The sequence below is a fragment of the Passer domesticus genome, chromosome 6 (assembly GCF_036417665.1).
Source record: "Passer domesticus isolate bPasDom1 chromosome 6, bPasDom1.hap1, whole genome shotgun sequence".
NCBI classification, from domain to species: Eukaryota; Metazoa; Chordata; class Aves; order Passeriformes; family Passeridae; genus Passer; species Passer domesticus.
In genome coordinates this window covers 44860417-44876400 of record NC_087479.1, presented here as the reverse complement: position 1 = coordinate 44876400, position 15984 = coordinate 44860417, and the positions used below count along the sequence as shown (strand labels likewise).

The 15984-nt window shown below is 46.9% G+C and overlaps 1 protein-coding gene across 8 annotated transcripts in view; it reads right to left on the bottom strand.

Annotated features, from left to right (window-relative positions):
• Window positions 1-9604: 9604 nt before the first annotated feature.
• LRRC56 (leucine rich repeat containing 56) overlaps window positions 9605-15984 on the bottom strand; it is a 58813-nt gene continuing 52433 nt past the window's right edge. For all 8 annotated transcript variants that reach the window (XM_064425094.1, XM_064425092.1, XM_064425093.1 and 5 more), the window contains 5 exons: window positions 15574-15638; window positions 14315-14445; window positions 13440-13612; window positions 10716-11070; window positions 9605-10018 (listed from right to left, as the gene is read on the bottom strand). In XM_064425094.1, coding sequence (XP_064281164.1) covers window positions 9826-10018; window positions 10716-11070; window positions 13440-13612; window positions 14315-14445; window positions 15574-15638 — 917 coding nt within the window. In that variant the 3' untranslated portion in view covers window positions 9605-9825. The remainder of the gene's footprint in view (window positions 10019-10715; window positions 11071-13439; window positions 13613-14314; window positions 14446-15573; window positions 15639-15984) is intronic.

Here is a 15984-nt window from a genome sequence, read left to right as displayed (position 1 = left end):
CCAGTAAACCAAAGGGGAAAGCCTCAGACACAAGCCCTGGATGGGAGAGCCTGCTCCTGGAAATACAAGGAGCAAGGAAGAGGTGACATGCAGCAGCATGAGGGAGAGTAGGGAAATTCGGGTAACCATCTGTGAATAAGTAGCAATGACAGCTTCTCTTAAATTCTACTCCACTTGCAAAATAAACATTGTGTCCCCTCATAGCAGTTATTCTGGGCTTTCAATGTTAGAAAGAAAAATGGAAATAAGTCCTTGGGAATGTAGAGGCATTGGCAGTTACACCAGCTACATCCCAGTATGTGGACAAGGAATGTCGAGGGGATGCCACTGCTGCTCACACCCCTGCCAGAAGCTTGGGAGACTTAATGGAGAAAAATCTAACCACATCTGCTGTGTATTAAATGCAAAGATTTAAGCTCATTGATGAAATTCACAGCCACTGAGCTACAGCTTTTCCTGAGAGCCAAAGAGAATTTTGGGCCATTTTGATAGTTGCTTGTCCTGTGCAACAGGCACATAGCCACAGAGGTGAGGCAAGATGAGGAAGAGATGTTAACTTGTCCTGTTTGTTCCTATGCTCTGATGGCTTTTCCCAGAGCATCTACTACTGGCTACAATTGGAAATTATACAGGACAAGGGGCAAAGGGTTAAGGGGTTAGAATATACTCTAGCAGAGAGATTTTTATATTCTCTTATACTTGCCTCTCTCCTGCTTCTCAGCTATATTTGTCTTCTACTGCCTTCTCCCTGACAGCACCATTAATTTACTCAGAGCAGGTGAACTGGCACCTGCCTGCTCACCTTGGTGAACTCTAGCTCATCCCTGGGTCTCTCATCCCAAGCCAACCAATGATCCCATTGTAAAGAGCTTGTGGCTCCAGTGAAAAGCACCAATATATGTCCAAGCAGGAGATGGGGAGCCCTGGAAGCACAGGGCTGATGTGTCAGGACCAAAGCACACCACTCCCAGACCTAAGCCAGGAGCTTGGAGCAGTGCCTCCCAGAGGTCAGCAGGACACAGATACAGATGGGTGCTGAGCACCTGCTGGTCCCCTGGGAGCCGCCCTTAAGCTCTGGTAGCCCCTTGGCCATGCAGCACAGGCAGCTGCTGAGCGGCAATGCTGCGGCAAACAAAGCTGTGACAGAAGCACTGGGAAGAGGGGATGGTTCAGACTCTGTGATCCAGAACAGGAGTGAATTGCACGCAGCAGACAAGAGCCCCAGAACCTGTTAAATAAACCAGCCAAACCCTGCCAGCACCCCAGGATCCTGGCCAAGACAGGCACTGTGCTTGGAGATTGAAGGAAGATTGAAGGACCAGCTCTGCAGCTAGCACATATAAGCAAGCTAGCCTGGGTGAAAATTAGGGAGGCAACACCTCTTTGCACCAGCTGGAAATCTGTCCTGATGCTTTATAAACCACTGGCCCTGCCAGAAGGGCTGAACCTGCCCATGCTGCTGCTCAAGTACTTGCCTGGGTGACACCTCCATGGGGGGAAGAAGAGGCCTTCTGCTGCCTTCATCATGAGGCTGAAATGCTGCTTGAGACATGTGTGGGGTGACTGCTGCTGCTTGGGGTGACCCCACCACACAACTGAACCTGGAGGTGCTCCCCACTGCACCGACACCCCAGAAGAGAGGGAAACAGAAATGCTGAGATTTGCAGAGCTGCTTGTCTCCTCTGCCTGCAGTGACCTGGAGCAAGGAAGGGCAGTGACAGGGCTGATGGAGAATGTGCCTAGGGGAAGGACACAGCTTGGGGCATCCCCTGCCCACGGCATGCGGTTGGAGTTAGGTGATCCTTAAAGTCCCTTCCAACACAAACCATTCTGTGATCTAGAATGAAAGGATTCTCAAAGTCCTTGTGCCAGAGACTCACTGGGAGACTGTGCTGGCTCAAGCATCCAGGAGGAGACAAAAAGCCTGCCAAGAGCTGCAAATGGAGGAGGAGTGTGTTTGCAGCTCATTGCTTTCTCCACACTCGCCCTGCATTGGCAGAGGCTGAGCTACAGAGCCCATCAGGGTCTTGGGGGCTGAGCCCTCCTTGTAGCAGGATGCTCTGCCTAGGTGGGAGTAAAACAGCTCAGACTTTACCCTATCTGCAGAATTATCAGGCTATCAGTGGCAAATGGAGTAGGAGGGGTCAGGCTGCTTTTTGGTGCTGAAGAATGCTGAGAGGAGGCTGACTCATCGAGCCCAAAGTTAAACATTCTGAGGATGTGAAGAACAATGTTTCCTGACAGAAACTGGCACTGGTGAGGAGGTGGCAGACAAAGCTTCTGATAAAGAAACCAACAAGTGCTGGTACTGATGACTTATCTAATGGTGCTGAGCTAAAGGCCGCAGAGCAGGTGGCCTACAAACATATGGCTGACAGTCAATCACATCATACTACAAAAACCCAGTCTCGCTTTTTTGCAGGGCCCTCTAATACCCCCCTTTTTGGGTCTGTGTGCAGATTCCTCTTTGAGTGGAGACACCCCCCAATGCTGAGCAAAAGAGATCTGCCCACAGTCATTGAAATGGGTAACATCTACGGAATAATTATTTTGCCAACTTTAATATCATTGCTTCAATATTTATAAAAAATGGTGCACTATACTAGTAGTTAAAACTATCTGTATTGTGTAGCAAACAATTCTGATTAAAGGTCTTTTTAGTCTAATCATTATCATCATCAATTGAAATAAATCACTTATTTAATTAATATAAATATATTCGGTTAGCCATACTTAATTCTGTAGCACAAAGTTATATAAAGGTTCAATTACACCTATATAATTCTTTAGGCATAAACCATTGACCAAGGATTGAATCCAGACTCTTCTCTGAGAAGGAGTTTAGAAATCAAGGGGGTCCTTTCTGACCCTTGTGACTCAATGGGAGGGTCTCCATGACAGACCTTGTCTGAAACTTCCATTCTGCCTACAACACTCCTGCATCCCAAACAAATCCTGCAGCTCTCATTTGAACTCCCAAGCCCTCTGCCCTTGTCTCAGGGCAGGGTGGCAGTGATGCCAGAGCCATCCACATGCACACACACAGAGCTGCACACACGCAGTCTGTCTCTTGTATTTTTGGCCACCTTCCCAAATGCCAGCATGACATGGCAGCCCGTCCATATCTTTCTTTTGTTCTGTACATCACTTGCAAAGTTGCTTGATCTTAAGGTAATTGCTTTTCCCACAGCAGCAAGGGCCTCTCATTTGTTTTTACATGCCACTAATCTAATCCACAGGTTTGAGTTTGGATTCCTGCTTCCCCTGGACTGTTCATAATGGAAAAAAAAAAAAATTAAATCAGGATTGGGCAATAGCAGTTGAAAGGGAAAAGTAATACCTCTCTTTTTTCTTCTTCAAAACCACCAACACTGACACTAGATAAAAGGGATAGGAGAAATCAGGGAAAATATAGGGTTTGAGAAGTTTTTTTCCCTATTTAAAAACTCATTTTGTTAGTAATCATCCAAGGGAAAGAAGTATTTGTTGCTTTGACCGTACAAGACCTCTAAATATTTTTAGTCCCTTGCTATCACTGTGAAGCCCCACCTGGGGAGGTAGCTGGAAACATTCCTTGGAGGATCCTAGCAGCTTTTGGGGCTGAGCTTCTGAAGAGGGAAGATTTGGTGACTAATCCCAGGAAATCTCCTTCTCCTGGGCAAGATGACCTGTCCTGATCCTGATCCTTGTTCCTGGTGTGCGGCATTTTTCTGGTAAGGGCTGACAGATCCACACCCAGGCCCTGGCAAGACATAGCAGTCATTTGGGTGGTCTGGGAACAACACGATCTGCTCTAATCCCTCCACTCCTGCGGGGCTGGAGGGGGATCCATCACCCCAGCCTGGTTTCTGCCTCCATCTCTGGTGCAGCAGAACAAGCCTCTCCTGCTGTGACAGGACTGCTGGTGCTCCCAGCCTGACCCCAGCGCTGGAGTGTGCTTCCCCCTCTGCTCACCAAGTGCCTTCCTGCTGGACAGACCTCCCAAAGGCTTCCACTGCTTTCCCCACAGCAGTTCCACCTCTTCTTTCTCCCCTGACATCTCAGTGTGTCCTTTACGTGGCAGACGGCACCCAGTGTTTGCTGCACCCTCGGTCAGCACACGTCCAGCACAGCCCTGGGCAGCCTTGATCAGTCCAGGGCACGAGCAGGAGGCAGCACAAGCTCAGCCCTGTCCCCACAGGCAGCACAGCCAGGGCTGATGGGTTTGGCTGCAGAGGAGAGAGCAGCTGCTCTGCTACTCACCTTCATGTCCCTGTCATGGCTCTAAGTGTCCCCAGGGGTGTGGATGATGCAGGTGACAGGAGCCTCCAGCAGCAAAGTGGCCCAGGGATGGAGAAGGGACTGGGCTGGTGCTCTCTGTTGGGGAAGAAGGGTCTGACCCTGCCCACAAAGCAGCAGTAAGAATGTGGGTGTTGATTTTTGACAGCTTCCACATGAGGAAAGGGCTGTGATAGAAATCACATGGGCTGGGTGGTTGCAGATGCTGAGGCCTTGGGAGCAGTCCCTGTGACCTGCCAGGGTCTCCCAGTGCTATCCTGACATGAGGAAGAGGGCCAAGATCCCTGCTGAGCTTGTTTGCAGCTCGTAGCTGCAGGCTGCGACAAAGATGATATTTTTAAGACATGCTGGGGTTGCACACAGCATTATCATATGGACATGCCCTATAACTCCCCAAAAGCACCTAAGCTTTCCAGTGCCAAAGTGGGTCTGAGATGTTCTCCATTCTCCACTTTGTAGGCATTGCAGGTTTCCTAAGAAAATATTTTCAAACACATCAAAGTGGTGTGTGATACAGCAAGCCACTACCAGCATAGTGAATTTGGAGCACCACACGAGGCCAGCACACTGGATGCTGGATAAGTAAAAAGAAAATGTTGAGCCCACTGAATGCCTAAGGCCTCCTGAACAGCCTGGAGCTGCTTGGGTTTGGTTTTCGAGTATTTTTGCTTTTGAAAGTTGCACTTGTGAGACTCTCTTCTTCCCTCTAGCGTCCCTTCCGAGGCATTCCTCCTGCTCTCCAAACCCAGCAAAAGCGGCGCCTGCCTGGCCGCGTTTGCACTCGCTCCGTTCCTCAGGCACAGGTTTCATATCTATAAATGATACTACAACTCTCCAGCCAGTAATCCGACGTTTTCTTTTTCTGGTTTACGCTGCGCCATGCAGGAGGATCCTGTTGCAAGGCCATTGTCTCCTGTCAGCTTAAAAGATTATCTCAATTACTACCATAGTTTTAGCACAATCACTCTGAACTCCAGTCGGGGATGCACAGCCATGAGGTTTCTGATGGCAGTGAGGAGAGGACACCTTGTTGAGGGATGGGTCAGAGTGAGCCCCTGCACTTGTTGCCTGTGTAAGACCACACTACACCTCCTCTCAGATCACATAATTTCTCTTTGGGTGTAGGAAACCAGGGCAGAGATTACAAATTACTGCAGTGCCCCTAAGGCTGGATCAAGGCTGTCACTGAAATGTTGTTTTATTTCTGGTGACAGCAAGAGACCTCCAGGGTAGGATCTCCATCACCTGGGTCACCTCCCAGCTGGCTGAACTGGTTTCCAAAAATACAGCCATAATCCTTCTCTTTGAGGAGAAACCTCCCCCTCTCCTGGGGACGGGGCAGTAGATGTGCCCTCCCAGATGCACCTGCACCAGGCCAGCTCTCCACCAGCTCAGGGTCTGCTCTGGCACCTTGGATTCAGTCCAGGACAAGCCCTCCTTGGTGTCCTGCAGCTGTCCTGCCCCACCTGTGCCTCTCTGGAAGGTACAAAAGCTTCCCAGACTGGCTCAAGAGCCATGTGCACTGAGGCATGCTGCCCCAGGGCTCACACGCTGTCTCCACTCCCCAAGGCTGACCCTTTTTCTCAGCCAGGACATTTCCAGTATCTCCCAGGGTAATTTTAGAGGAACAAAACAATAAAAACAGGGCCAGGATTCTCTGGTGTAATGACAAAGCCATTGCAGGGCAGGATACATCTCACCTGGCAACAGATGGTACCAAGCAGACATCTAAGCCATCATCACAAACCCTGTCTGATCAGTGCAGAGACTGGCACTACTGGAGCATGAGCCATCTGACTCACACCCCAGAAGCAGCTGTGCTCCCCTGTGGGTGCAGATACTGCCCATGGCGAGGAGACAAGCCTGTCAGGCCCTGAACCAGCCAAGGAACCATGCAGGAAATGATCCTGAGTTGGCCTGCCATTTGTGTGTATTTGAAGGGACACGTATGGCATTTCCTTCCTGAACATCTCCTGCATTTTCTCCTTCTTGACAGCCAAAGAAAATATCTTCTATTCATCCTTTAATGAAGATTAATTTGCTCCAAGTGCAAAGCAATCTCAGGCCTTCAATGAGAGTAATGGCCTTGGCAACAAGCACAACAGCCATGAGCCCTGGGGCTGTGCACACAGCTGCCATGGGGACACTGGACAGGGTGAGCATCTCCTTTGGCCTCTTCCTAAATGGGATGCCAAAGTGTCCACAATGGGCTGGCCTGTGCAGAGCTGGGAGGTGCAGAACCCAATCCAAGGCTGAGCAGGAGCCACCTTTGCTTGTCAGGGCCCATTTGTCTGGGAGGGATGCTGTCCCAGACATGCTCCCTTCAGGGGGAGGGATGATTCTTCGTCACTGAAACAACTGGCTGGCACCCAGCTCCCTACTTCTTTCTCCCATGTTTTTTTAAGTTCTGGCTGAGTGGAGCCTTTCAGTATGCAGGGCAGCACCAGTCACTCCAGCAGGGCTGTTCATGGGACACCAGCTAAGCCGTGCTGAGAGGCCTCCTGGAGGGATCATACTTCTGCTAATGCTGCAGCATTGTCACTTTGGGCCAAATCCCTTTGTTCTGAGCCCAGCTGCCTGCAGGGCCGCTGTTCCCATCTAACCACCCCCTCCCTTAGCAGCATGCACTGGTGGGACTTGGCTCCCAGCAGAAAACTCCTCCCTGCAGTGCTGATTTATTAATAGGTGAGGGAGCAGCTCTCACCCCTCTCTCCAGCTTACACACTAGATATCAATTTGGCAGCCAGCAGCAAATCCCATTAAGGCAGTGAGATACTTAAAGGCATCAGCAGCTCCTGGCCCATTACAAGAATGAGGGGATGGACTCTGGTAATGTACATCTGAAACGTCACATCCAACTGGAAGCAAGGATCCTACTGAGACAAACACTAAGAGTCTGCAGAGGCAGGGATGGGAATAAGCTCATTAATTAAAGGACCAATGTGTGATTTTTAACAGAGGAAACAGTGACAAAAACCCTGCACAATGAAACTCCCCTTTTTCCCTTTTGGGCCAAGAGAACTGAATTCACAAATAGCCCATGATGCCTTACATTTCCTAATTAGCCTATTAAAGACCTGGCTGGCTTTTCCATTTTCTAGATGAAAAAGGTGGAAGATGAACAAGCAGAGGCTAAGCCAGGGCAATAATTTTCCCTGTGGATCTGTTATAGCTGTCCAGACAGCAATGGCCCTGTTTATTTTCCTTGTCCTGGAAACTGCAACAGAAAACAGCGTGGCAGCCCTGGGAAATGAGGTGCACCAACTGCTGGCAGAGAGAAGAGAGGAGGCTACCAGCCCTTCTGCCCCATCAGACTGGGCTGTGATGACAAACTTGCTCTCTTTGCAAGCCTCTCTGCTGCTCCATGCAGGACAGGCTGGCCACTCAGCTCTGGACTAAGTCCCCACAGACACGAGAGCAGATGGCACCCAGCCTGTTGTACACATCCGTCCCTACCCACAGGCACTGAGGAGGTGATGGATGGGCCACCAGCTAATGCAGTGGCCAACAGGCAGACTGGACACCTCCTGCTGCCCCTGTGAACACACCACAGCACCATGCAGCATGTGACTGCCTTGGTCAGGCACCAGTGGGGCAGAGCTGTTTAATGAGGGGCGGGGTGGCTGTTCTGAAGGTCACACACAGCCTGCAGCCCTGAGAGAGAGCCCTGAGAGTCACCACTGGGGTGCCTGATGGGAAGGTACAACAGGAAACCCTGAGTTAAACAGTTTTGATGAAGCCCTCAGGCACAGATTTCCCACACACAAGGGCAGAACTGTTTTTTCTGAGCATTTCTCCACATCCTCTCTGCCAGCTCCGAGAAGCTTCTTGCTCTGTGCACATACAGAGCCTCGTGGAGTTTGCTGTGAGATGAGCCCACAGATGCTTTTGAGAGACTTTCCAGATCTGTACCAAGATGCAGATGCTCATGTCCAGACCCAGTTTACACACCCACTGATTTTTTTCCCCTCCACCCCTTTGAAATGAAAGATGTAGATTGAGAAGGAGGCTCTGAATGTCTGGAGAAGACAGTTCTACCCATCACGCCCTGGTAGGACCCTGCATGTAGAGAAGGGTCAGTGCTGTCAGTGTCTTCTTTCTTTTACAAGGCCAGCTTTTTTTTTGTGTGTGACGGTATCGTCAGTGACACTGGCAAAAAGTCAGATTCAGAAGCCTATTTAAGGGCACAGGCACTGTTGCTGGGTGAAATGCTGCCTGCATCCATAGTATTGCATAAAATCACTTACCACATAGTTTTAAATGATTTCTGATAGATGATTTCTGCTAGGACACACCAAAACTGGGCAAACTCACTTCATGCTCTAGACTGTTTTGTAAGATAAAGTGGTGCAAGGAGTACCATGACAAAAAGGAAGTTTTAGGGATTTGTCTATTCTCCTTTTCTAAGTTAAGATGGCCAGCAGAAAGGAAGCATAAACCAATTCATTAACTCATCGTGTAATTACTGTTTTATAAACTGATTTAAAAAATGTAATCTAACATAGTAATTTAAACTGGAAAAAATGTGATGATGCTTGGTTTCAGACTGCAACATCAATAAAGTTAAAAGACACAGTCTTTTGGAACAGCATCTCACAGACTGCAGTCACTAAAACAGATGGTTTGGACCTTACCTGAACATGGAGCAAATGCCCTCTTGAAAAAAAAAAAAAAAGAGTTTATTCCCTTAATTCCCTGTTTTGCTGCATCATCACTTGAAATTATCCAATGATAATAAATTGGAAAGTCTATTTGATCTGAGAATGCTAGAAATGGGATGGAGGTGAAAGGCACACGCAGAGGATGCTCTGACACCTGGTGTCAGAAGTCAGCTCTGCTAGAGAAATTCTGGAATGCAATGTCTATTCAGAGGAAGTGAGACAAATCCTTCCATGTAGCTATGGAGCAAACAAACATGTTAATATTGGGATAAGCCACTTGTTCAGCATTTGCTCCCACAACAATGCATCCTACAAGAACCTCCAATGCCTGTGAATAGGGTGAGCTCCTGTGGGGGCATAAACTCTCAAACCATCCAACCTTTCTGGGCTTTTCCTCAGGCAACACACCCCTCCCTTAGAACCTGTTCTGGCCAGCACTTCCTCTCAAGCCCTTGGTTTTAGCCCTCACATGTTTAACATCCAGGACTGCCAAAGACACATTGCTGGCTGCTGGTAGGTCACCTCCTCCAGCCTGCTCCACAGACTGCAGGCTCCATGCTCTGCTTTGTTTGGTGTCCCTGCCTGACTCACAGAGCTGGGCATGCTGTGGATGAGGGGAAGTATGATAGGATTTGTTCTGTTTTAGTGTGTATAGGTTGCAAAAATAACCACATTTTTCTGTAATAAGACGTTCATTAGCTCATTGGTTGATCAGTGGTTGCTCTTAAAATATTTCTGGAGCAGCTGTATCCTGAATTGAGGCAAATCACATTAATTGTTTGAACTGCTCTGTGTTTAGCTTGCAGAAGAAGCTGCAAGATAGCATTGATCCTTCACGGCTGCACTGTGTACATGGCTCCAACACATGCTGGCAACTGGGTACCTTCTAGGACTGAGGACTTCTGTTCTGAGATGTTTTTGTGGCAGTGGATTTGTGTGGCAATGACTGCAGAATGGACCTGGCAGTCAGGGGCCAAGCAGAATTCATTGGCCTAAACCTCTGCGAGGCCTTTGTGGATGAGCAGGCAGCTGGATGCTGGTGGTTGATCCCTTCAGAAGAGCTCTCATCCATGATGGGCCTGAGAAAAAGAGGAAAACACTGTGGTGAGGCTGCACTGTGGATTTGAATTCCTGCATTCTCCTCAGCAGCTCTGAAAACGGGAAAAGCCCCAGGGACACGAGTTTTCCTCACAAGGCACATGCTGTCTGCCTGTGCTGACTCCAAAGTGACTACAGCAATTCAACCCAAGCTGTCATGTCACAAGTCCCCTGTTGTATTTCTTAAAAGAAGCAACACCATGATGCTCAATTTACAGCAAACAGGTTCAGAAATAAACACGTTTTGGTGCATGTGACACTTCTTTAATGACTACTTTATTTTCCAGAGCTCATTCTAACATGAATTTGTGTCAGGGAAAAAACCCAAGTGGGATGTCAGGAACCCTTCCTGGAGTGCACTGGAGGAGAGTTTTGAACAAGTGCCACAAGATCTTTGCAATTGATACAGCATTGGCTCTGGGTGGGGAACATGAGAATGGAGCAGTAAGAACACAGCAAAATTCTGGGCTATTATTCAAGAAAATACAAAATTTACAATACTCAAGCTATAAGGAACATGGAAAAATGTTTCATTAGCTTTAGACAGTCAAAGGTAAATGTCAGCACAAATAAAAGGAATTCTTTTTACAGAAGAAGTAGGAGACCCCAGAAACAACAGAGAAATCTGCCTTTTCCTGCCATGAAGTCCCTCCCCTAGATGCATTCCAGTGCACATACCTGATCCTTGGTAACCTAACAGCTGCTGGAATGAGCCTTGGCTGGCTGGTGCAGCCCACAGCCTGGCGCTGCCCTTGGGATCCAGAGGCAGCCACTGTGCTGTGCAGGCCCAGGAGAGTGGGCTCTTTGTCCTGAGGCTGGGCTGAATTCTCTTGATGAGCTTTGGACTGGCATTTCTGTGTACATTGTCTGTTCTCCTCTAGGCTGGGTATTTTTATACTCCTGTGGTTCCTTGTTTTCCAGGGTCTTGCTGCAACATCCACTGCAGAGGCAGGTGAAGGGTTTTTTGGAGGGGATGGAATTAGATAACGTTTTGTGTTGGAGAACACTGCACCCTCCTGAGCCTGTGATGAACCTGAAACAGAGTGGAAAGTGCAGTGATTTACCAGTCCATCTGACTGCTACATGACTAACCCAGGAGTGAAAGTTTTTGGAGATGCTGTGTGATGGAGCTGGGTGGGCAGATGTGTCGTGATGTTGGCCATGTTGAATTGTTTCCTCTGACAGTCGGTTTGGTTCACTGTCAGCCTCCCTGCCAGCACTGCTGGTGATGTGCCAGGCGTGGAGCAGCTCACTGGCAGAGCTCATGGGGCACACACGAGCTCACCTGCCCTCCTGTTCTCAGGCAGGATCACACCTGCATCATTCCCTGCCAGTGTTTGCACTGACTTGTTCTAAATACCTTAGGACTCCTTCCAGTGATCCAAAGTGCAAGGCAGAGGAATAATCACAGATGAGTGGATCAACTTTTTAATTCAGAGGCAGAGATCATGGAATCTCATAATAAGTGCCTGACTGCTATGGAAAATATTGCACTGCATGCAGGGCTACTTTCTGGCTGTTTGTGTTTCAGCCGTGTAATTCTCTCCATGCAATATGTACAACACAGGGAGAAGAAAAAACTTGTTGCTGACTTATAAATATAACCAGCATGCACACATGCTTAGAACCATTCTAAATATAGCAGGGATCTGATTGCTCTTGTCTATTGAAAGAACCAACCATTCTATAAATAGCAGGGATCCAATTGCTCTTGTCTATTAAAAGAACCAACAGTACCTAAGTGCCTGATGCGCAGGGTCCAGGGCAGGAACATAATCTAAAGAATGTGCCACCAAAACTCAGGCCCAGAAAGTTCATCTCTGTGGCTCCCATTTGATGGGGATGTATTTTACTGCCGAGGTGAAGCTGATAAAAAGTTTTCATGGAACAGTTTGTATCATACGATAAGCTTTTAAAATGTCTAAACTTCATATTTGTTTTTAGGTAGAGCCACTCGGAGAGACTGGTATGTCTGACTCAAGAGCCTGAAATAACATTCAATGCCTTCCAAAAAATGCAGTTTATATGGATCTGATGCTGCAAACATTTTTATGTAAGAATGGCTTTGCTCAGATGACTTGTCCTTTTCTGGTCAGAAGAATCGCTTCCAGCAACAAATTATTCTGTGAGAAACTCACACTGGACTGGACACACTTCTGAGTGTCATTAGGATCCTGGTCAGTCACCCCACCACCTTAGACAATTCTAGATTTCAAACCACTCCATCATCATCCAGCAGATTTAGTTAGAAGATGGACAGCTCTATGCCCAATCATTCACTTTCACAGTGCTATAGGGCATGACACTGGTATCCTGTGAGATGTTTGTGACATTGTCTTGTCAATCTAGAAGGATGATGAGACCATCATACTTAATGTAAAGAAATCATATAAAATCTGAAAAAGATCAGATTAAATCTAAGATTGAGACAATGAGATCATAATCCAAGACTTCTGTGGCCACTGGCCAATAGGCCATTCCTTTAGATTTTTCCAAACAGCTTTTATTCTTGTTAGGGAGATACTGTTTACAGTACTGTTAATACACATAGAGGCTTTGAATAATTTAATGGTATTTCCAGGTTTTTTTTCAAAATATACTGTATTTTTATAAATTTTAGTAGATCCATTTTTGCCCTTAAAAGAAATGTAAAATGAAAACTCACATGGTTTTACTTATGGGGAAAAAAAAAGAGTTGTTTTTATTAACAATAGAAAAAAATATTGAAGTTGTAATTATATATGGTCCTCTATTTGATATATGTTTGGAATAACCATTATTGAGGTTTTTAATATTCTTAAAGACATTATTCAACAAGTAGTGAAGAGTGGGAATTCTGCTTTCATTCACATAAATGCAATTTCAGAGAAGTCTTTGGCTTTATTCCTAAGTAGAAGAGCATGTTCCATTTTTAAACCTTTTATTGAATGCATCCTTTTGGTTGCATATCTTTCCAGAATTCCCAGTTGCTCAGTTCAACCTTAATCATTAGCTCAGTCATTATTTACATCAGTGCCAACTGGGTTCAAATACCGCTCAGTAGGAATGACAATATTTTAGACTCACCTGGCACTGTCATAAATTAATGACATGAGGTAAAAGACAGAGACCTGTTCTTCTACTACACGTGATGCTAAGCTAGTGTGAAATCACCTTTGCTCCTCTTAATTCCACATATTCATGCTGAAATATATCAACCGATGGTCAACACAGCTGGCCACAACATCCTGCTTAAAAACTGGAATGGATTGCTTTGGGTCTGGCTTTGCAATGGCATTTTCCAATTGCTGCATCTGCACAGATGCCAGATCCCATAAAACACTGGGTTACCCATGCACCTATCTACAAACAGCACGTGTTTGGCCCAGTGCCAACCCTCTCCCAGGGGCTTAGGTCCAGTACCTGAGGAGGAGTGAGAAGAAGGGTCAAGTGAAATCCTTTCAATGAGGTCCTCATCACAGGCCTCCCTCAACTCATTTTCTAAGCTGTCAGCCAGGCTCCACAGGCCCCAGTCTTCGCCTTTATTCACCTTCAGTACTTGGCTGGCTTGTTCTTGCTGACCTGTTTGCAGGCACCTGGACAACATCAAGTATCACACCTTTAATTAGCTTTTGAGTGTGTTTATGCAGCTGGTCAAATGCAGCCACTCAGACAAACACCCTGGCAGTGGATTTAGTTACCCACTGTTACTTCATACCTTCCAGGAGATATGAAAAATCATTTTAATTGGATCAGCCACCTAAGATGCCTGTGTGATTATCTCAAGCATCTTAAAGTTAATCAGGTGAAGTGGGGAAGATTTAAAATACTACCCAGTGAAGTAAGCTCAGAGGAATAAAACCATTCTTACTTCCAAAATAACCATTACCTGTCTGTGAGATCTATGGGATCTCAGCAAGGTGGTATTTGTCTTTCAGCCTTTTGTTTGCTTAGGCCAATGCGCTGCTTGCAGAAAAGCTCATCCCCTTTCAGCTCTTTTACTAGACACTGCCAGGGCCAAGAACAGCTCACCAGTTATGAAAAGTCATTTCTTTGCTCTTGCTAAGGGAGTGAGCCCATCCTGCCTGTGCTCCAGTGAGAAGGAAGAGGATTCTTCCTCCTTCCATCCCGCAGATGCTCCGGGCAGGCGGACTGCTGCCCAAAGCAGGGACAGGAAGGCAGGAGGCCGAGACCATCCCTCGAAACCACCACCAGGTGGCCAAAGCGCTGATTTTATTTTTGCAGCAGAAAATGAAAGCCCATTTTATTGCATGGCAACATTTCCCCGGCGGTCTCACCCCTTGTGCTGCTCCGTCCATGCTCCCAGGTCAGAGGACACCTTTTCCTGGTGCAGATCTCTTCCTCCTCCAGAGCCACAGAGGTTTTCTGTCATCAGACCAGACGGTTTCAAAGGGCTCACAGCAGGTGGCTGTGGAAATGGCAGAAGTTATCTAGATATCCCTGGGAACTCTTCCCAGCTCCGTTTCTAGATGTGGATTTTAGAATACATCAAAGCCCACTGTTGTTTCTGAATTTTTAGATAATCCCTCATAATTTTCTAACTCCTCAGTTTTAAGAAGCCCCATTCCCCAGTCATGTATTATTACAGCCTAAGAAACCCAGGGTAGCAGTGACACAATTGTTGATTTATATTTCACTGGATATAAGCCTATAGCACCTAAACCAATAAGCATATTAAGACCAGTACCACAGAAACTGCATCACTCAATATATGACCACAGTTCAATTCCACATCTCAGTTCTTAGCACACAATAATTCACTAAAATGTTCAAATTTGTTTCAGAAAAGCTTCCTATGCTGAGGCTGTGGTAGCAGAAAGACATGGGCAGTACAAATATTTCCCTGCAGTTCTTTAACATCTGTTGTGAGCATTAAGTCTGTGTCCTGTGCAGCTCCCTGATTTACCCCAGCCTGTTTAAATCCACTCACATGTAGCTGTGATGTGTTGAACCTCAGGGCCACAAAAGCTGACCATGACAAGCCTGGCTGCTCCCTTTTACACACATGGGTATCCTCTCACTGAATAACTGCCAAAATGAGCAGGCTGACCCATAGGGTAGGGGCACCACCCCACTGCCAAGAGGAACAAATTTTGGCTTTGTGTTTGTTTAGCCAGTAGGAGCGACCTTGCAGTATTAGCAGGCTGACTGTTTACACCAACATCAAACAAACACTACTGAAAAAAGTCTTTTTCTTTATAACTGTTCTAGAAATACTATCAAATTTTGCAATCCTGTACTTTGGTCATTGCAGGAGGATGGGAAGTCTGCCCCCAGCAGCTGATATGTGGCTTTCACGTGCTCCCTTGCAGCTGATGGTCCACTGCTGCTAACACGTGGGCATGTGCAACACCATGGCAGGGGACCCTCTGTCCTTGGCAGGGGACCCTCCGTCCTCCTCAAAGGAAACTGCATCTTGGGGCTTCTTGGGCTACAGAAGAGAGCGGGCTGCTACAAGCCTCAGTGGGAGTTCAGTTTATCCCAGGAGTTACGGGGGTCACCATGCAGGAATATGAAGTATACAAGACAAACATACACCTAGCTTTTGCCTCCTCACATGGAGGGCCTTGGCGGGGTTCCCACATATGACTTGACGGAGTCCTAAGAAAAACAGGAGAATAGAAAACATTTGACTCCAGCATTTAACAAATGGTGCTGTTGTTGAAGACAGCCAATATAATTTCCCATAGACAGGAAGTTGTAATATTTCATGGTGTGTGTTCACAGTGTCAGCTGGCATGGCCTGACACTGCTGCTAAGAGGCAGTTTCTCTGCTTCCACCAGAATCTGTCTCCTTCTACTCCTGCCCTGCCTCCTTAGTTGTGCTGGTGCAAATATTTGTGTGGACACATGGTCGGTCAGATCAGGGAACAAATTCAGATTTTTAAAAAAGATTATTTTTGGTGTTCTTTTTTTGTTTGTTCTGCTGGATTATTTTTCAGCTGGA